This window comes from Oryza sativa, chromosome 5, assembly GCF_034140825.1.
Source record: "Oryza sativa Japonica Group chromosome 5, ASM3414082v1".
Classification (NCBI taxonomy): Eukaryota; Viridiplantae; Streptophyta; class Magnoliopsida; order Poales; family Poaceae; genus Oryza; species Oryza sativa.
In genome coordinates this window covers 17404908-17425998 of record NC_089039.1, presented here as the reverse complement: position 1 = coordinate 17425998, position 21091 = coordinate 17404908, and the positions used below count along the sequence as shown (strand labels likewise).

At 42.1% G+C, this 21091-nt stretch overlaps 3 protein-coding genes across 3 annotated transcripts; 1 reads left to right on the top strand and 2 right to left on the bottom strand.

Annotated features, from left to right (window-relative positions):
- The first annotated feature begins 6298 nt into the window (after window positions 1-6298).
- Window positions 6299-7359, top strand: LOC4338544 (protein SENESCENCE-ASSOCIATED GENE 21, mitochondrial). The gene is made up of 2 exons (XM_015784964.3): window positions 6299-6461; window positions 6958-7359. The coding sequence occupies exons 1-2, from the start codon at window positions 6418-6420 to the stop codon at window positions 7202-7204; spliced, it is 291 nt and encodes a 96-aa protein (XP_015640450.1). The 5' UTR covers window positions 6299-6417; the 3' UTR covers window positions 7205-7359.
- A 2119-nt stretch (window positions 7360-9478) lies between these two features.
- LOC4338543 (uncharacterized protein At5g01610) lies at window positions 9479-10333 on the bottom strand. The gene has a single exon (XM_015784962.3). It carries the CDS (start codon window positions 10290-10292, stop codon window positions 9744-9746), a length of 549 nt encoding a protein of 182 aa, XP_015640448.1. The 5' UTR covers window positions 10293-10333; the 3' UTR covers window positions 9479-9743.
- A 9193-nt stretch (window positions 10334-19526) lies between these two features.
- LOC4338542 (uncharacterized) lies at window positions 19527-20463 on the bottom strand. The gene has a single exon (XM_015784963.2). The coding sequence runs from the start codon at window positions 20355-20357 to the stop codon at window positions 19836-19838; it is 522 nt and encodes a 173-aa protein (XP_015640449.1). The 5' UTR covers window positions 20358-20463; the 3' UTR covers window positions 19527-19835.
- Window positions 20464-21091: the final 628 nt, after the last annotated feature.

The window sequence follows — 21091 nt, the reverse complement described above, 5'->3', positions numbered from 1 at the left end:
CGCCACCGCCACACCTCTGCCTCCCCCCTCCCCCCCTCCCGTCCTAGCCGCCGTGCAGACGCCGATCAGCTCTGGTAGTGGCAGGGCCAGATCTGGCTGGGAGAGAGGAAGAGACGCTTGGGGGAGATAAGAGACACGTCGGTTCGTTGGATAATTTAAACCTACACTTTATTCTCTATAACAATGTGTGCCACCAATACCCCCTCCACCTAGCTAGTGTTAAGTTGCTCCGTATATGCATCTTCTTTTCATCGTTAATCGCTGATGATATGAGCTTTCTCGTCATATGGTTATCAGAGAAAAAAAAGTAGAATTTTCTTTTCAGAATTGCTATTTAACCATCAAAAGTTTTCTAGGCATACAACCTTCGAAATTTCGACCATTTGATCCGCTTCAAGATTTGTGTAGGTGGGGAGCTCAAATTTTCACGAGAGCACACCACAAAGTTCTTTATTATTACTATTTCAGTTACATACTCCATTCCAGAAAAATCAAATAATAGCAATAAATCTGGATACGATTTGATTCTTGAAGGATATACATGTAATTACTACATTCCAATTAGTTCATATTTGAAAGATTTTAGAGAATTATCGAATGTTATTTTTTTTAAAAGAAAGGAACTCGTACTACTCGTACCATTGTACGTCGTACACTGAGTCGCTACTGATGGCAAACCGTGTGGCTTGCAGAAGCAAACCTAGCGTTGGATTTCTCTAATGATTTGTCGTCGTAGCTGTATGAAGCCAGTTCTCCCTCCATCGCCAATAAAAAACCAACTTTATACTAAATGTGATTACATCCTAGTATTATAAATCTGGACATATCCCTGTCCAGATTCATTATATTAGGCAACAAGGAAGGGAAACTAGTACCAGTAACTAGTAGAAGCTGATTCAGCTGTACAACTGCAGTACATATGATGCTGGCATGACCTCTTTCTGAAGCTGTACATGAAGCAACAATCGAATATATACAGTACTGCTTCTACTTACTCCCTCCATTTCAAAATGTTTGACACCGTTGACTTTTTAGCACATGTTTGACCGTTCGTCTTATTCAAAAATTTTTATGAAATATGTAAAATTATATGCCTACATAAAAATATATTTAACAATGAATCAAATGATAGGAAAAGAATTAATAATTACTTAAATTTTTTGAATAAGACGAGCGGTCAAACATATGTAAAAAAGTCAACGGCGTCAAACATTTCGAAACGGAGGGAGTATTTGCAATGATATATAGGTACAGTAGTACTGGTGTACCAGAGTTTACCACAGCAGCTGCTGCTGCTGTGTGTGCGTGCAGATCGGTCGTCACTCTCCAGGCCTTTCTTGGGAAGTTTCTTGTGTATAATAGCTGCTAAACTTTCTCCCAGTCCTTTGAGAGTGTGTCTCTGCGCTCTGCACATGTTCAGGCAAGTATATGGAGTAGGAGTGTACTCCTATGTGTGTGTATGTGGAACTTGTACAAGTACATCATTGCATCTTACACTTACGTATGGTGTATCTATCGTTGGATTCGATCGCAGGCCAGCAGTCAGCATGCAACTTTGTAGCTAGGGAACACGCAAGCTAGCTTGCATATGTGCTATATATAGGCTGTGTTTCGTTCACACTGAGGGTTTGAAAGTTTGGTTGAAATTGGTACGATGTGATAGAAAAGTTGTGTGTATGAAAGATTTGATGTGATGGAAAGTTGAAAGTTTGAAAAAAAAAACTTTAGAACTAAGCAGAGCCTAAACATGGCCATATATACAAATCATTGTGTAACTTAATGGGAGCAATTTGATTAATTAGCTGTCTGAGATTTTAGGGTAAGTTAATCTCGATCAGTTTTGAATAGGTACGATACGATTGCTCCAAGATCAGCGGTGGACGCAGGATCTTAATTAGATCGGGGTATTCACAACCGATTGCAGGTTTCATGTATCACTAATGTTTGGTGGTCTGGGGTTACTGGCCGGGTTACAAGTGATGTAAGGTAGAAGCTCAAGATGAGACTATTTTCCTTGACAAAAAATATCGAGAATGAAGCATTATTAGACTCAATAAAATACATAAAAAATGCTATACACAAGAACATTATGTCCAACTCTTGGACAGCCATAACGCACGCGAGTGCATGGCGTCGATCTCCGTAGGACCAACCCATAATGTTGCCTCATGCCGTCACGTGCCGAGCTGTTCTACCGTTTAGTCGTACACCGGTCAAACAAACAAACAAGTCGGACATATATATATATATATATATATATATATATATATATATATATATATATATATATATATATATATATATATATATATATATATATATATATATATATATATATATATATATATATATATATATATATAGAGCAGGGTTCAAAATATGTAATATATACATATATATATCTAACATATATTATATATATTGAAGTTCTTTTATAAATACTGGGTATTCAAATGAATACCTGGGATCCGCAATAGGTTCATTATTGTCCAATATATGTGTATGAGTTATAAAAACCTAATCCCTCTCTCTCTTCCCATTGTTCCTGGCTACTCACACATGCCGCTTACACGCCTCACCCAAGTCGTTGATATAACCCTGCCCTTCATCTCACCGGCCCTGGTGTGATGCCGACAAAGGCCGTCGGCCACGCCCTGTCCAGTGTCCACCATGCTTGCTAGAATTCAAGCCATCGCCACGCCGTTGCCATTGATCAGCTATTTCTTTTTCTGCTCCCTCTTCTCACTTATCGTTGGTGCCGATGGCTAAAGATCGAATTGAAGATGACCCTTTGACCTTTCAATCTCAATCCAACAGCTAGGGTGTAGGTGACTTGTAGTTTCTCTCTGTTATCTAATAGATAGCATAGGTGAGAAGCACCAACGGTGTGGTGGTGGAGTCGTGGGTACATAACTCTACCCACTAAAGTTTAAATCCTTATGCCCACGAATATTACGCATATATTTTCGTGCATATATTCTTAATTGGAGTGTCATCGCACATTTGTACCAAAATTTTCATATCAGTCAATATGTTCCAAAATTGTCAAAGACATTATATAGTTTCATTCCTAACACTGTCTAAAGTTGCAAACAGAGTTAATTCCTGACCTAATAGATCGAAATTCATCGGTGACTATATAAAATATTATGAAGAGCACGTCGCATGACACAACACAGGAAGAAAGCCGGTCGATCAATTAATCAAATACTCCATATATATATATATATATATATATATATATATGGCTGTTGATCGATCGATATTAATACAATTGGCGTGTAACAGTTACTAGTAGTTGAATAATAAGAAGCCATGTACTATGTCGTCGATTGTGTCTTGTTGTTGCGTGAGGTGGTGTTTGGATTCAGGAACTAAATTTTAAGTCTCTGTCATATCGGATGAATTTGGAGTATTAATCATAGACAACTTATAAAACTAATTACATAAATGAGAGCTAATTCGCGTGGCAAATTTTTTAAGCCTAATTAATCCATAATTAGTGTATGCTTACTGTAGCATCATATAGGCTAATCATGGGTTAATTAGGCTCAATAGATTCGTCTCGCGAATTAGTCCAAGGTTATATAATGAGTTTTATTAATATTCTACGTTTAATATTTATAATCAGTGTCCAAATATCCGATATGATAGGGAAGTTAAGTCCCATCTAAACAAGGTCCATGACATGTGAGATGTGAGATGGGAAGATGGACAGATGGAATGATGGATGGATGGATAGCAAAGGGAGTAGATATAGAGATGGCTTGTGTTGACCCAAAATTGCATTCAATTGGGACATGCATGCATGGAGATAGCTACTCCTATGCTTTAGCTTGACCACTGCAATGTTTGGATCATTTCTTTACACTTGTATATGCAGGCGTGAGCATTCAATCGATTGACAACGGCCGGTGTTGTTGCTGGCACTGCAAGTAAACAGTAAATAGGTATAGGTAGATTGATGGATGCTGCAGTGGCAGAGGGTAGAGTAGCTATAGGAAGGAGAGCGTACGTGAGCGTGCATCCCCATGATGATTGGGAGACGCCCTAACTTCACGGCTGCGACTATCGTGCATCGACTCTGCATTGCATCATCTGCAAGACCATCCAGTTGACTACCATCACATCACCTTCCACATCACATCACATTTCGTGTTCTGATGATCAGCCCATGCAGGCATTCCCGTGCAGTGGATGATACTCAAATCATATATGTTGTGTTTAAGATAGTGGAAGTTTTATTAACCTTAATCGAAAGATCTGATGAAACTTTCGGTCTCCGCACTACGATAGTGCATACAACCAATATACTCCAACACACTCAAGAGAAGAGAAAAAAAATCGGAAACGCTATATTTGTGCCACAAATTTGTTTGTTTTGCAGTCAGATTTTTTGACGGTTGATGTTGCCTTAAGATCTGTGTTATTGCGACGGCTTGGGATTGAGCCCAAATATCACGCTACATAGGCCCCCGCGTCATCCTCCCTCACGGCCGACACGGGAGGCGGAAACCACTGCCGCTATCGTCTGCTCCCCCCTCCTACCTCTACTGCCCCGCCGCCGCCCAAGCGGCCGCCGGCAAAGCCGCGGGACCACAAGGACGGCGGCAGTGGGGCTTCGTCTCTCCCTCCCGTCGGCGGTGGGGGCACCGACACGGTCTTGGGCACGAAGACGGTGGCGAGGTGAAGAAGGCGGCGAGGTGGAGGAGGCGGCGGCAGGGCGAAGGAGGCAGCAGCGGGGTGAAGGAGGCGGCGGTGCGGCAGAGGATGTAGTGGCAGCGAGGGCGTAGGTGGCGAAGTTGGCGGCGGGGTAGAGGCCGCGGCGGCGGGCTCGCCGCGTGCGGCGACGCCGGATCTGGCTCCCCTAGCGCCGGATCCGGCGCTCCCCCAACTGGATCTGGTCTCCCCTGCGCTCCCCGCGTGGCGGAGGTGTCCGGCGACGGGGAAGGAGGAGCGGCCGGCTTCGGTGGCGATGGCGTGGGCGGCGCCCGGTGGTGCGGCGGCGGGCGAGGCCGACTCCGCGACCGACGGAGGCGCGCGGAGCCCGTGCGACAGCGGCGGCTTCGGCTGGTGCAACACTGGCGGGGCGGCTCGACCAGCGACGGCAAAACCCGGCACAACACGGTGGCAGAGGTGCGTGGCCGGCGGAGGCCGACATGGTGGCGGCGGTGCACGGCAGGCGAAGGCCGGCACAGTGGCGCTGGTGGCGGCGGGGTTTGCTGGCTGCTTTGGTGGCGGAGGGCGATGGCACAACGGCTTCTTTGGCGGTGGCAGCAGTTTGCGGATACGGAGGAGACTACAGCGGCGGCGGTGGGAGGGTGGGCGGGTTAGGGCGGCGGCAGGAGGGCGGCGGCAGCTTGTGGCAGTGGGAGGACGTGGGGAGCCGGCGGCGGTGCGAGGGCGGCGGCGGCTCGTGGCAGAGGGAGGACGAGGGGAAGCGGCGGTGGCAGCGACCGGATCATGGCACTTCTCCTCTCGGTGGACGGCCGCATAGGGGGGTGACGGCGTGAGGCGACCTCCTCGGCGGCGCGCTCTCCCTCCTCCCTCTCCTCGAGTGGTTCCGCCTCGCCGTGGGGCCGCGCGGTTTCGTCACGTGGTTTCGAAGTCACAGCCGCGGCCTGCTTCTCCCGCCCGCGGCCTGCCACTGTCGCCGCTCGGCCGCCGCCGACGTCTCGATGCCGGCCACCGGGTGGTGCAGGTGGTGGTGGTGCGAGAGGAACGGCGAGCGGCGCGACATGACTCCGGCCCACGGCCGCCGCCGCTCCAGCTAGCTCCCGCCGCCGCTCGCTCCCCACGGATGGCCGTAGGGGAGAAGGAGAAAGAAAGAGAGAAGGGAGGGGAGGAAGAAGAAAGGGGGAAGATGGCATGTGGGGCCCGCATGTCAGTGGGCCCCACAATTGTGTGTGCGAATGACAAACGGGTCCCACGTATAACTTTTTAATTGAAATGCCACCTAAGCACCACGTCAGCACACAGACTAGGTCAATATCGCCACGTCAGCGAAACCACCCTCCAAAACCGCCGAGGGAGTCAAATTGCACCGGTTTTCATAGTTTGGTGGTCAAGATATCCGGTTTTGTGATTTAGGATAACGGATTAGATTTCAATCACTTTTGAGAGTCACCAAGTGAACTTATTCCTTCCATGTAATGGCCTTTGCAGAAGGCCCATCCCATCTGGCATGCTGTAATAAAGCCATGGAGAAAACATGCGCCCCCGGTTTGGACTCCGACTTGTGCTAACAGCCTCCCATTTCTTGTTTCCCTTCTTCTCGTCCCTATAATTACCTGCATGGCCGTCTTTCTTCGCTCAAAACAAGAGAGGAGACCAAAGAGGAACAATTGCCGAAACGACGAGGAGTAGAACGGGTGAGAAGAGGACTTGAGTCAACATCAACCGCCAGATCCCGATCGGATGGCGCGGGTCGCAGCCAGCTGTGTTGCCCTGCTGGCACAAAGGTGTGCTCTCCTACCTTATGTTGAAATATGTTACTTCATCTGTTTTTTAATATATATGACTTTTTAATATATATGACTTTTTTAAGATACGTTTGACCATTTATTTTATTCAAAAGTTTATGTCATTATTATTTATGTTATTATGAATTGATTTACCATCAAATATTTTTTAAGCATGACTTAAAATATTTTTATATTTATAAAAAAAAATTGAATAATGGTTAAACATTTGTCAAAAAGTTAACAACGGCATACAATAAAAAACGAATGTAGTACTTCTTTATAAAAAAAATATAATTCTAGCTATGCACATGGATTACATGTATAGCTAGAATTGCATTCCTTTTAGCAAGGGAGATTGCATCTCCAATGCTATGAGGATGTCTTATACAACGATCACTACTTCAGGTATTTGGAATAGATTGGCTTTATACGCTTTACCTCTCGCCAAAATTGAGCTTGAGGCTGATGGAAAATGGTACCACGTACGGTGCAGGAGAGGATTGTCCGCGGCGATAACCGCGGCGGAAGGATCCGCCAAGACCATCGACGACAAGGCGGTGAAGCTCGGCACGGCGGCGAAGGACGTCGCGACGGCGACGGCGACCACGACGGAGGAGAAGACGGCGTTCTGGGAGCCGGACCCGGACACCGGCTACTACCGGCCGGTGACCGGCACCAAGGAGGTGGACGCCGCCGACCTCCGCGCCGAGATGCTGAAGCAGAGGATGCTCCATGACTGATGCAGAATGGGGGGTTTACCCGTCCTTTGAGATTCGTGCCGACGGTATGCGTATGTATGGGCCGTTGGATGCGACCCCGGTTCGTCTGTGAAAAAAAAATTGTGCACGTTGTACCAGTATACTAACACCCAATTTCATGCATTTTGCATGGCTTAGTTGTTACCTGACACAATACAGATTTCATCCAAAAAAAAATATATATATTACATAATTTAACTGCTCACAAGCAGGATTTATATATTTAACAATGGCACATCAGATATGAGCAAGGTACAGTATATATATTCAAACAAACCCCACAGGTTACACTGTCCAACAATTATAGCAGCAAGATTGTCACCATTCAAGTATTTCATTGTTGATAGTAGGTGCATGACACTAATAGCAGTGATAGCGGCACAAGAACAACAATCTGAAATGGCAAATTAAAAGAGACTTGAACAGGTCCAGATCACAGTTAGGAGCATTGAAAGAGCTCAACTTTGCTGCAAATCATAATGTTTGACAATGCAGAACACTCGGCGCACAGAGAAGACAAATCTGATATGTCTACAGCAATTGAGCCATCTTAGGTTCAGGAAAACAGAAACATTATCAACTTCAAGGATGGTAAACTGTAATCCTTTTTACATTTCTTTTTTGGTTTTTTGAATGATCAGGCATTCATGCTCTGTGCTGGTTATTTTTCCATGGCTTCGTTTGCTTTTCCTGAATTCGCATTTGTTCTGAGGTTCTTTCACGAAAAACTTACTCCGAAGTTATTGTGGAGAACCTTTCAGATTAACATACTCAAAATGGACCAACCAAGTAAAATATTTCCCTTTCTTTCAAATAGCTTGAAATAATCCAAGCAAAGTTCAAAGATCTTTTTTTTCCTTTTCACCTTGGAATCATACAAGCAGTTTTGATCTGTTCAGAACTGAGGTTTTACAAAGGATATTATTTGTGAAATAGTAAACCATTCCAACTCATAGTTGTATAAAAATTGCTGCCATTCAAAATGTAAAGAGTATGGATAATGGGATACATTCTTACGTGCCACTGTAAAATTCATAAATCTTTTAGATGCCATGCCTAGTATCATTGGTATGTGGTGATCAAGGAAATTTGTAGTGGCTTGTAAGGAATTTCGTAGAAATATTAAACACTTTGAGGCACTAGAACTTTGCCAATGTGAAATTAAGAACCATCTCTAGCATGTTTGTAAGGGCACCCGCAATGGTTATCTATAGGCTCTCTACAAGAGATCCATGTCAGCATATTTTCCTACTTGGAAGAGATTAAATGAAGAGAGAGAGGAAAGCTATCTACTAACCTGGAGATAGTCTATAGAGAAAAACGAGACAATGGATTAGAGAGCTATAGATACCCATGTAGACATACCATTGAAGTGGTTTACTATTAATCTAGTCTATTGCTGAGATGTACATGTTTTATAGATAGCACCTTACTTTACCATTGTGGGTGCTCTAACCAATATTCTATATTTATTACTAGGTTAATACTGAGGGCCTGTTTAGTACAGCTCCAACTCCTAAATATTACTCCAGGAGTTGAGTCTAGAGTGCAGTTGTGGAGCTGCCTAAACCCAGCTCCACAACTCTAGTACATTTTGTGAGAGAGCTCCACCCAACTCCACTCCCAGTATTAGTGGAGCTGAAACTGTTTGGCTGAGCTCCAGCTCCAGGAGGGGTGGAGCTGGAGCTAGAGCTGTGCCAAACAGGCCCTGATTCCATATCTGAAATCGCACTCAATTACAGTGCCAATTTCCAGTATAATTCGCCTTGTCACCACCACTTCCCAACTACTCCCTCCGTTTCACAATGTAAGTCATTCTAGCATTTCTCACATTCATATTGATGTTAATGAATCTAGACATATATATCTATCTAGATTCATTAACATCAATATGTATGTGGGAAATGCTACAATGACTTATATTGTGAAACGGAGGAAGTAGAAGATAAACATACTGATCTCAGCTATCTCAAACACCTTGAGAACAAGAATCCGTTGCTTTTGGGTAAGGCAAATTTATACAGCCCTCCAAACTATCAGAAGGTTGTACATAACTACAAATAACTGGGACACAAGAATTTCTTCACTCCGATGGGAATCGAGTTGTTTTCATATGAGAATCAAGTGAAATCCCAACATTCTAAACATGCCTCTGGATTCAAGAAACAAATTCCTGGCCACTCGAAATACATCCAACACTGCAAGTTTTTGCTAAAAGTTGCAGGTTACAGAACAGGGAGAACCTCAAACGAGTTGTGAACTGAAGAAGACTTCGTTATTGATCCCAATTTCATACTATTTATGAACTGCCTTGATAGAGTACAATACAAGACCCCACCCATACATATGAGAATGAAATGGTGTTCTGAACTCGTGAGAGTCCCATCTAAAAGCTGGGGACACTTGCGTCTTATTTAGACAGTTAATTGGGAATCATTTCTAGTACTAGTACCAACAGTAATTAATAGAGCTCCCCATTGATGACGTCATCGCAGATTGGGTTGGAGGAAGGATGGGGATTCTAGAACGCACCTCGCAGTCGCAGCAGGCTGGGCTCGAGCGGCGGCGGGAGGGACGAGGAGGAGGAGATGCCGTCGTCGTCGCAGTCGAAGCCGCAGCCGCACTGCGGGGACTCGAGGAAGTTGTCGACGGTGAAGTCGGCGGAGGCGATGCCGACGGAGAACTCGAGGCGGTCCCCGCGGCGGGTGACCTCGACGATGTTGAGCCAGAAGAAGAGGACCTTGACGGCGACGCCGCGGAGGTCGGTGAGGTGCCCCGTGGCGATGCGGCCGGTGATGGCGCGCTGGTAGCGGAGCGAGTAGGAGCCCTCGATGGCGAACTCGCAGGTGGAGGAGGATGAGTCGTCGTCGTCGCCGGTGTCGAGCGTCGCCGTGAAGTCGCCCGTGGTGGCCTCGAGCGTGTAGGAGGTGACCCCCTTGGGGAGGATGCCGACGGGGAAGTCGTAGGACTCCAGGACCTCGTACGCCGTCGGCTTCTTCTCCGCCGCCGCTTCCGCCGCCGCGGCGGCGACGGCGAGGACGGCGAGGAGGAGGAGGTGGAGGCGAGGCATGGCGGAGGGTGGGATTTTGGTTGGGTTGGGTTGGGTTGTTTGGTTTCGCGGGAGGGAGAATCCGGGTGGATTTTATGACGTTGGGGGCTTGAGAAAAATGCAGCCCCCGCCATTAATGAGGAGCAACAGCAACGTGGTTCGTGGTAGCTGACTAGCTGTAGCTGTAGCTCCAACGAAAACCGAATCCGGAGCTATGGGGTCCCAAGAAACCAGGAGCTTGGCGAATCCGGAGCTGGTGCCGTACACAGCCCATCGTTAGGTTTATGCTTGGGGTTATAAGCCAAATTTTAATTTATAAATGTTAATTTTGAAATTTATTTTATAGTTTTGTTATCGTACCTTATTTTATGGTATTTGCTTTTAGATGGAGTATATAAAATTACTTTTATTGCTAATAGGTCGTACAAATAAACATAAACATAAGCAAAACGATATATCTAGTTATCTATTATATTTTATCGGAGCTAGCAAGGTGAAAGCAGATCCTAAGCAATAGCTAACCCTATATCAGAAAAGAAAAAGGGAGTGTATGGCTAGTCTCTGAATTTGTGTGGGGTGTTGGCTTCTAAACTTTCGAGATGCATATTTTCAAATTTCCGAAATAGTTTTAGATGTCATACATGTCTAAACAAGTTTCATCCCGCTCCGTATGCTAACTTCATAGTAATGTCTACGTGTAAGTGTGACTCACATATAAGTCTTATAATGCAAAATAAAATTAGAATAATTTTTCCTTCCTAGTTATAAACCTGATCAAGTGTTCATCCAGGAACTTAATAAGGATTGGGATTTTCTTTAAACGGAAGGATTACATTTTTTTTTGAAAAGAAGGCAAAAGCTTTGCCTCGTATATATATTGATAGAGCAAGAAAGTAAAAAAAAACAGGACTGATATTTACATGGCCCTGCAACAAAGAGGGGGGGGGGACTATACGGGATTCCTCCCAGAGTAGTAAACGCACTCAGACTAGAGGCCCCTGCAAGGACCCATGTAGCCGCTTCTCCTTTTATTTTGTTGACCACCGCCGTTGGCGGGCTGCCATTGTGTCAAAAGATTCGCGCGTTTCGCTCACACCACAGTTCCTAGGAGATGAGGATGATTAGGGTCTTGACAGCCTTGGCTGGATTTTGCCGACTGTGCGTGAGTAGATACCACCAATCCTCCACTGGCACATCTGTCCCAGTTGTGAATGTTGAGATTAAGGCCAGTCCACCTTTGGATATCCAGCCAGATGCGTTGGGAGAATCTGCAGTGGGCGAGGAGATGGACTACCGTTTCCAATGTAGTGTGGCAAAGTGGGCAATACTGTTGGTTTCTCCAGCCTCGTTTTTTTAGTCGATCAGCCGTCCACACCCGGTTTTGCATAACCAGCCATGCGAAGAATTTGCATTTTGGCGGCGCCCAACATTTCCAGATCGTCTCATTGAAAAATGATTTTGCTGCCCCCAAGAACTGAACTCTGTACGCTGATTTCGTAGTGTACTCCCCGGTGAGAGTTAGTTTCCAGGTGATGGTGTCACGCTGTTGTCCCAGGGGGGTTCTATTGTGAATGAGAGTCCACAGCTCGACGTATTGCCGAAGGTGATCACCGGATGTGAGATGTAGGAGGTTAATGTCCCTGATCCAGGAATTGGAAGTCAGAGCTTCTTGAACTGTTATGTTCTTCCTTTTTGAAGCGGTGAAAATTGCCGGTGTGATGCTTTTTGGCGATTTGCCTTCAATCCAGTGGGAGTGCCAGAAGTTCGCCATCCTCCCATCTCCAATAGTTATAGTGGTTGCTGCTGCGAAGAGGTCTTTGTCTAGCTGATCGCAAGGGACCATGGTGCCTGTCCAAGGCCTTTCTGGCGCAGTCCATTCAAACCAAAGCCATCGCAGTCTAAGGGCTCTTGCAAACTTGAAGAGGTCCAGGACGCCAAGCCCTCCCAACTCTTTGGGTCTACAGACGCTTTCCCAGTTAACCTTACATTTTCCCCTTGAGATGTCTTCTCCTCCAGCCCATAGGAATTTTCGTCTGGTTTTATCGATGGCTTCCAGAGTGCCATCCTGTAGCTTTAGTGCCGTCATATGATAGATTGGTTGGGCTGTCAGCACTGATTTCGTGAGGGCCGTGCGACCAGCTGTGTTCAAAAGTTTGCCTTGCCATGGAGCCATTTTTTTTCGACACTTGTCAAGAAGGGGTTGAACGTGCACCTTTTTGAGCTTGGAGAGAGCGAGTGGGAGACCTAAGTATTTCATCGGGAAATGGGTGACTTGTGCTGGGAAGATTTCGGTGATGTTCTGCAGATTTATGTTTTCGCAGCGAATTGGCGCAATTTGGCTCTTGGCCAAGTTTGTGTTAAAGCCCATGACCTCACCAAAGTGGGTCAAGATTTGCGCGAGGTTGGTCATGTCCTAGACCGAGGGGTAGATGAAGATCGCAGCGTCGTCGGCGTATAAGGAGGTTCTTAGCCACGCAGCTCGTCCGTCGAGTTTAATTAGCAGCCCCTCGCTTGTCGCTTTTTCGAAGAGAAGGTGTAGGGGGTCAATGGCCAAGACGAATAGGAGGGGGATAGAGGATCGCCTTGTCTGAGCTCACGCCCATGTCTTATAGGAGGGCCAGGGGCTCCATTGAGAAGCACCCGCGAAGAAGAACTCCGAGAATATTTGTTCTCCAATCTCTCCATCTCGTAGGGAAGCCTTTCTGCTGCATAAGATCAAGTAGGTAGTCCCTACGGACTGTGTCGAATGCCTTTGTGATGTTAAGCTTGAGGAAGGATTACATGATGAAGTAGAGCCTGATCGGAATCTTGCTAGGATCGCCGTCTAGTGATGTTACGACTTACGAGCCCGTACGTTGATCTAGAAAGTGTACACACGGCACGCATGGCCTTTCTTGTCCAGGTGGTGCACACTACTGTTTGTTCACCAACAAGTCAACAACACGATGAGTAGAGAGAGTTTCTCGCACCATCGCGATCACTATCTACGAAGTACTACCTTCGTTTTAGAAGGTATAAAATCATTAACTTTTCAATCGTTCGTTTTATTAAAAACTAATATTATATTTCTTTAATAATAAAATAAGTCGTAATAAAATAAATAATATTTATATAGATGAATAGTTAAACGCTATATAAAAATAAATGATACTATACATTTTGAAATGGAGGAATTATGTAGCACTATTGTTTTACAGAATTCATGCATTACAGAAGGAGCAGTATTTATTTCTCTTTGCTTTTTGTTTTTTCTTCTCTTGTACCGTAAATCCGTCACAGTGGTTGTTCCTATATGGGCATCCACAATGTGAACCAAAAGTAGTCCATAGGCAATATTATATTTCATTCAGCTATCTATTACCATTGTACAACTAGTCCATATGAAGAAAATAACAAAAGCTATCCATAAGCATATGGACTACCCATATGGAATAAATAATATTATATATCTCTATTTCTCTCTCATCTCCTAATGCTACCTTATATCTATATATATATATATTGTGAAGATTGCTATAGTTAAAGTCTCTTTATGTGGGTCTCATCTATATGGATCACTTTTGCCATATACATTGGTGATGCCCGGCAAGTGTGAAGCCACGTACGCTCATTGAGAAAGATGTTCACAACTACTCCCTCCGTCCCAAAAGAAGACAAACCCTGGGTTTTCGTGTCCAACGTTTGACCGTCTGTCTTATTTGAAAAAAATATGAAAAAAATTAAAAAGACAAGTCACGCATAAAGTATTAATCATGTTTTATCATCTAACAACAATAAAAATACTAATTATAAAAAAATTTCATATAAGACGGACAATCAAATATTGGACACGGAAACCCAGGGTTTGTCTTTTTTTAGGACAGAGGGAGTAGTGTACTACATTACTACCTTCAGTTTAAAGGGGGTGTTTAGATAACAGGTGTAAAGTTTTTACCTGTCACATCAAATATTATATAGGCTATTGTATAGGGTGTGCAGGCACTAATAAAAAAATAATTACAGAATCTGTGAGTAAACTGTGAGAAGAATTTATTAAGCTTAATTAATCCGTCATTAGCAAATGTTTACGGTAGCACCACATTGTCAAATTATGGAGCAATTATGTTTAAAAGATTCGCCTCGCGAATTAGTCGCAATCTATGTAATTAGTTTTTTTAACCTATATTTAATACTTCATGCAGGTGTTCAAACATTCGATGTGATAGGGTAAAAAATTTTTGGATGGGATCTAAACAGAGCCTCCCTCCTTCCCAAATTGATCATCATATAATAGAATTTAAATTTCTAAAACTGATCATCATATAACCGCACGGAGACAAATTTCATCAAAATACAATTAATACAACATGGGAGAATATGTGCATAATAAGGTGTAATTGGCATGATGTTTTAATTGATGTATGGATTGTAGGAAAATGTGTGCATAGTGTCTCGATGGATGTGATTTAATTATCCTTGGTCTTGGTGCATAAACAAATATGATGATCAATTTATAAAGGAGGGAGTATGTACAACGTTTTAAAACTATTTTTTTCTCAAACTTTAACCGGCCGTATTTATACATCGATCACGTGCTACTTCTATCTCACAATACTTATCATTTTAAAAAGATTATAGTCCCTTATTTAAATGGGAAGTATATATGAAGATGTTTGGAATAGAATGGAAAGAAATTTTTAACATAAGATGATTAATGTGACACATAATAGTATAGAGTGACAGCTATTTTAAAATAATCTTTTAATCCTAGAAAAATAAGTATTTTATAGAATGAAGATATCATTATTAAGTTTTAGCATAATAAACATAAATATGATGTTGCTAGATTATTTAGGCATGACCAATGTTTAGTAATAAACTAAATAAAGCTATATATACTATCTTCTTACTTGTAAAGATAAAGCTATATATACTATCTTCTTACTTGTAAAGAAGGTTGTTTAGAACAATATTTAAGTTAAACCTTAGAAATATAAATTATAAATAATTCTCAACTTGTTGAGTTTAAAAATGTAAAAATTATATGAATAGATTTGTCTTGAAAAATACTTTCATAAAAATATACATATATAACTTTTCAATAAATATTTTTTATAAAAAATTAAAGTTGTATCTTGAAAACCGTGTGTCTATCCGAAACGACTTTACGAGTACGTAGGGAGTATTTAACTTTTGACCACACAAGGTTCTAGCACGGGAGCTGCAGCTCTTTACGTCGTCTGGTGACACGTTTGGACTGAGAGGCTTATACGTGGAGTGCTATCTGGAGTATGTAGCTGCAGTGGCACGTTTGGACTGAGGGGCTTATACGTGGAGTGCTATCTATGTAGATACAGTTGTATGCACGGCACGTTGCATCCATAGACCAGTCTTAACGAGGATGGATCAACCGTCTTCAGATGCAACTGCAGTCTGAAGTAGTGCCTGCACACGACATACTGCTCCATCCCAAAAAAAAAAACCAATTTTTAAGAGTAGTTATACAGATTTGTTATTTTACTTGTGACTGGTTTTCATGCTTCTATTCTTCACTTATACTCCATCTAACTTACAGTTACGCTTAATTAAAGTGCATCAAAATTAGATTTTACAATAGTTTTTCTCTAGATTTTACATTTTTTGACATGTTTCTTTTGTTATTTCATTTAAAATGGACTATATCTATTGGTTGAAAATTCTATAACATAACATACGAAGACTTGAAAGACATAAATCGAAAGACTAATAAGTAGTCTCTAGATCTAAATATGTATTTATTTAGAAGTTAATTTTTTAATGGGGGATGTAAAGCTAAACATAATTTCTAAAACGACTTGTCAGTACAATAAAAGAAGTTAAAAGTTAAGAGCCAAAAGTTAAAATTTGATAACAGCTTGTAAACGGAAACACATATTGTCAAGTTAATCAAAGCTTGCTTGAAGATATCTTTCGTTGGTCCATCTCTAGGCGTAAGGGCTCCTTTGGCATAAAGGGTATTAAGAGGTTTTATAAAGATCTGAATTCCATAAAGAAAGTTCCTATATGTGCCTTTGGGAAAAAAAAAGAATGGTCATCTCAAATCCTTTTAAACTCCTATGCATTTGCTAAATTCATATGAATTATGAAAGATTTTAGGGTCCCTTTAAATCGCAGGAACGGAAAAACGGAGAAATAGAAAAAAAATAGGATTCTGATAGAAATATAAGTGTAAAACAAATAATTACGAAATAAATAAAAACACGGGAATGATTAATTTTATTGGATCACATAAAAACACATGAGCTAGATGGGAGATAGAATAAAAGGAATATTTTTCAAGAGATAGGACCTCTTGTTAATTTTCCTCCAAAAATCTTTATAGAATTACCTATTCTACAGTAATTTTTAAGGATAGGATAGGATATGACTCGATCATTTGTTTCAAAAGTTTCCATAGTAATTTTTTTTATAGAATTGAAATCATCCAAATTTCCTAGAATTTTTCTTACAAATCAATACCCTTAAACATGAGGACCAACCTCACGGGATTTTTCTTTTTCCGTCTTCCTGTTCACAAATTCATTCGCTTCTTTTTTATACGAGGCAGCCAAACAGCTTATTTGAGCAATTTCTGTACTATTAAAATTCTAAGGATTCAACAAGTCTTAACAAATTATTTAATTTCTGTATTTTTAGAATCTTGCGTTTCAAAATAGCCTTAAGAATCAGTGAAGCTGAAAGGCTTTTTAGTAGTTGCTGGAGCATTTACCAGCTATGATCGAGTCTCCAAGTGTGACAGTTTCATATTGAACGCTGCTGCTTATATTTCACTAGTGTTAGCCTGATTAGATTACCTATGTACTGACTTTTGGCTTTTGTTTTGCATAGTCTGATCTTTTAAAGCCACGAGAACAGATAACAGTCCCACTAAAGAAAACTTTATCAAACAAAACAACGATAGTGAAATAGCTACCTTAAAGAATCGCCATATACAGATTTTATTCCTGGGGAATAATCAGGGCCTCATCGTTTGCACTATAAAGAATAAGCCTTTACCAAAATTTGAATTCTAAAACTTAATTTTAAATTAATTTTAGAGTATTCTCAACGTACTCTTTTAACATTGGCTTTAAGTCGTCAAGGTCGCACATATAAATTTTTTCTACTTTCAAATTATCTTTTAATTACGATATTACCAACCGATGGGGACCATTTCTGTTCCTGACCAATTATATGGGTTAAATCTACTCATCAATTAATAATGAGAAAATCCCTTGTATACCCTAAATTTTTAGCTAATCCCTTCTATGCCCCCTTTATACCTCTAAATTTTTAGCTAGTCCCTTATATGCCTCTGAATTTTACTTCCTTCCTTCCTTGTATACCCCTAAAATTTGATTTTGATCCCTTCCATACCCCTCCCGTTCCATACCCCTCCCGTAAAATTTGATTTTGATCCCTTCCATACCCCTCCGTTCCATACCCCTCCCGTCAATTGACCGTTAGTTGACCGTCTAATTTCTATAAAAACAAACGACCATTTTAGTTGACCGTCTAATTTCAATAAAAACGACCATTTTACCCTTTGAATGAACATAGAAATTTATGGATTACATTATTAAAAATGTAAAAGCTTCTTACATGAGACTGTTATAGTTATGAGTTTGTTGTGCGATGCATTATTTATCCCAAAAATTATGTTTAGATAATGAAATAAAAAATTATGTATTTATTTTAAAAAAATCAGAAAAATGAGGAGCATTCATACGAAGATAGGACTACCAATTTTCACAATAATTATTTTATGAATGCTGCCGATCAAAAAAAAATCCATTGTCCTATTAAAATTTTAATTTATTACATTTGTTTTATTTCCTAAATTTATGTCAAAATTTTCTGCACTAATTATTTAATCTCATTAGTTTCATAAAATGCACATACTGTGCACTCAAACAAAAATTTCAATCGTGTTTGAAGCTTATATTCAAACCTAAAACATCAAGGGCAAAAAGACATTTGCAACCAAACGTAATAGTGAAATGATAAAAAATGTAACGGTAGGGGCATGGAAGGGATCAAGTTGAAATTTCAGGGGTATAGAAAGGATCGGGTAAATTTCAGGGGTACGAAAGGGATTTAGTGAGTTTTCAGGGGTACATAGGGAATTTACTCATTAATAATAACCAAAACCCATAATATTTCTTTCTTTCTTGCTTGCAAACTTGAGCTTTTCAAGGCTTGTTGATCCTCAATAGCCATATTTAAGGTCTTGGGTCACCAGCCATATTGTCATACCATGGCTGACAGCCTGGAATATGGGATTTTTTTTTCTAAGTTCGGGCACTTTTGGGAATTGTAACATTCCAATTGTAAGAATGCAGGAATAGAGAAAAAAGGATTATGCTAGCAAATAAACTTGATTCTAAGCAATCTCAAAACACTAGAAATGCCCACTTTTGTTGTTTGGATGCTTCACAGTAAAACAACACTGACTTAGGAGAGAGAATGATACAAAGGAAATTCTCCAAGAGGTTGGAGCTCATGATTTTCTCCAAAATTCCTATGAATTAGACTATTCCATAGGAACTTCAAAGGCCCATTGCTTTGTTTCAAAAGAAACAGAAAAACTTTTCCAAATATTTTGTACCGTACAAAATTTTCAAACAAACCTCCAAAGGAGCTTGACATGAGCAAACTGATCTGATTTGTATCAAAAATCCTATAAAGCAAGCATGGTTGCATGCAGAACCCAAATTCATGATTTTTCATCATAAGAAAGAGACAGTATAGCCCAATACCCAATAATGCTTCAAGCATCAAAACCTAAAGGACAATACTGAACCTAATAATTAAAACAATCATCCAAGCATGATAAATCTAACCATATCTCTTTTGATTGTTAAATAGATGTCTCAAAAGACAAATCTACTGAATGTCTTATGCTTGGAATAAACATTCATAGTGAAAAACAGACAAAACCTTAATCATCTTGGGCATACTTCTCACCTGACTATCTGACTCAAAACACAACATTTCCCGGCACAATTTAACACTTGTTGTTTTGGAATTTTATAGCAACTCTTCACATCGCAAAGATGTAGACTTCCCTAAAAATCCCCTTTGTAATCATCTTAACTACAATGCTGCATGTCCTATATTAAAATGGAGATGTTTGATATCTTCAACCAACTAACAGAAGATCAGAACAGGCAGTTACACCTGCCAGCCATAGAATCATTCTGGCATCTCAACAAACTTCGCAACAATATTCATCCAGTCATCCAGATGCCTCAGAACTACAAGCTAAAGAACATAATTCCATTGAGTTATTTTTTTTTCTCGGTATAGTTCCCAAAGAATTTGCATACAAGAAAATTCAGCTGATCTTACTTTCTCCTGTGATTCTCTCTAAACTGTCTGAAACAGTGCAGAAACATACGAAATCGAGCTCTGAATTTCCTATCCCATCAAAAAGTTGGGGATCTACCAATTCTTGTTTATTAACCCATCTAAAGATAGATTTGGATCTTGCAGCTCACACCAACAGCATTTATCCAAGAATTGCTTTAGAGCAGCAACCTCCAAGGATCGAGGAGGAGGAGGATTCTAGAACGCACCTCGCAGCCGCAGGCTGGGCTCCGGCAGCGGAAGCGGCAGCGACAGATCGCGGTGGTCGTGGCAGTCGAAGCCGCAGCCGCACTGCGGGGACTCGAGGAAGTTGTCGATGCCGAAGTCGGCGGAGGCGATGCCGACGGAGAAGCCGAGCTCGTCGCCGTGGCGGGTGACCTCGACGATGTTGACCCACAGGAAGAGGATCTTGACGGAGACGCCCTGGAGGTTGGTGAGGCGGTCGGCGGCGATGCGGCCGGAGAGCCGGCGCTGGTACCGGAGGGAGTAGGAGCCCTGGATGGAGAAGGCGCAGGTGGAGGTGGTGTTGAGCGTGGCGGTGAAGTCGCCGGTGGCGTCGTCGAGGGTGTAGGAGACCACCCCCTTGGGGAGAATCCCCGGCGGGAAGTCGAACGTCGCCAGCGCCTCGTACGCCGTCGGCTTCGTCTCCGCCGCGGCGCCGCCGCCGCCGGCGACGAGGAGGGCTACGAGGAGGAGGAGGGGGAGAGGCACGCGAGGCATGGCGGATCTTCTCCGGCGAGGTGAGGTGAGCTCCGGTTGCGGCGGAGGGAAATCGGTTTCGTGTGCGTGCGGTGCGGGAGTGGAGAGTTGGGAGAAGAGAGGGATCAGAGGAAGCGTGAGCTATAATTAAAAGATAATAAAACACGGATTAGGAATCTTGATTACAGTCAACTAATCATGGATTAATTTGTAGTTATAGTATCATCGGAGAACCGTTTCAGTTTGTTATAGGATTTCCTATTCTTACTCCATCCGGTGAAATTCAGTTACAATTAACCCATGACTGTAAATACTTTCGGCATTTGTGTTTGTTGTGCGTTTTTTTTTAAAACTAGTCGTTTTTCCGTGTGTTGTCATGGAATCAAATTTCTCCTTAACAATAACTAACCAAATTATTTTGTTTATAAAACTGAATCAACCATGGGCAAGCGTTGATGGGCAAGCAAAGATGATGCCTGCAGAGGCCGTTTCCTCTTAGGGTGTTACTGTGTTTTATCTCCTCTTCCAATAAGTTCTTCATCCCAATAAATTCTTCATGCAAAAACCACGTTCTAATTATTTAGGATGGACGACGACAGTGCTCTTGGCGTCGTTCCCTCCTTAGAGGCGTCGTTTAGAAGACACATTCCTTAGAGAACAATTTCAGTTTGTACTAGGGTTTCCTATTCTTACTCAATCCGGAGAAATTCAGTTACGATTAACTGATGACTACAGATACTTTAGGAGAATGCTTC

What these genes read in the sequence shown, in the direction of transcription:
- LOC4338542 (XM_015784963.2), bottom strand. Translation starts at nt 20,357, where the DNA reads ATGCCTCGCGTGCCTCTCCCCCTCCTCCTCCTCGTAGCCCTCCTCGTC.
- LOC4338544 (XM_015784964.3), top strand. Translation starts at nt 6,418, where the DNA reads ATGGCGCGGGTCGCAGCCAGCTGTGTTGCCCTGCTGGCACAAAG. An exon ending in GTTGCCCTGCTGGCACAAAG is followed by an intron (nt 6,462 to 6,957) that starts GTGTGCTCTCCT and finishes CGTACGGTGCAG; the next exon opens with GAGAGGATTGTCCGCGGCGA.
- LOC4338543 (XM_015784962.3), bottom strand. Translation starts at nt 10,292, where the DNA reads ATGCCTCGCCTCCACCTCCTCCTCCTCGCCGTCCTCGCCGTCGCCGCC.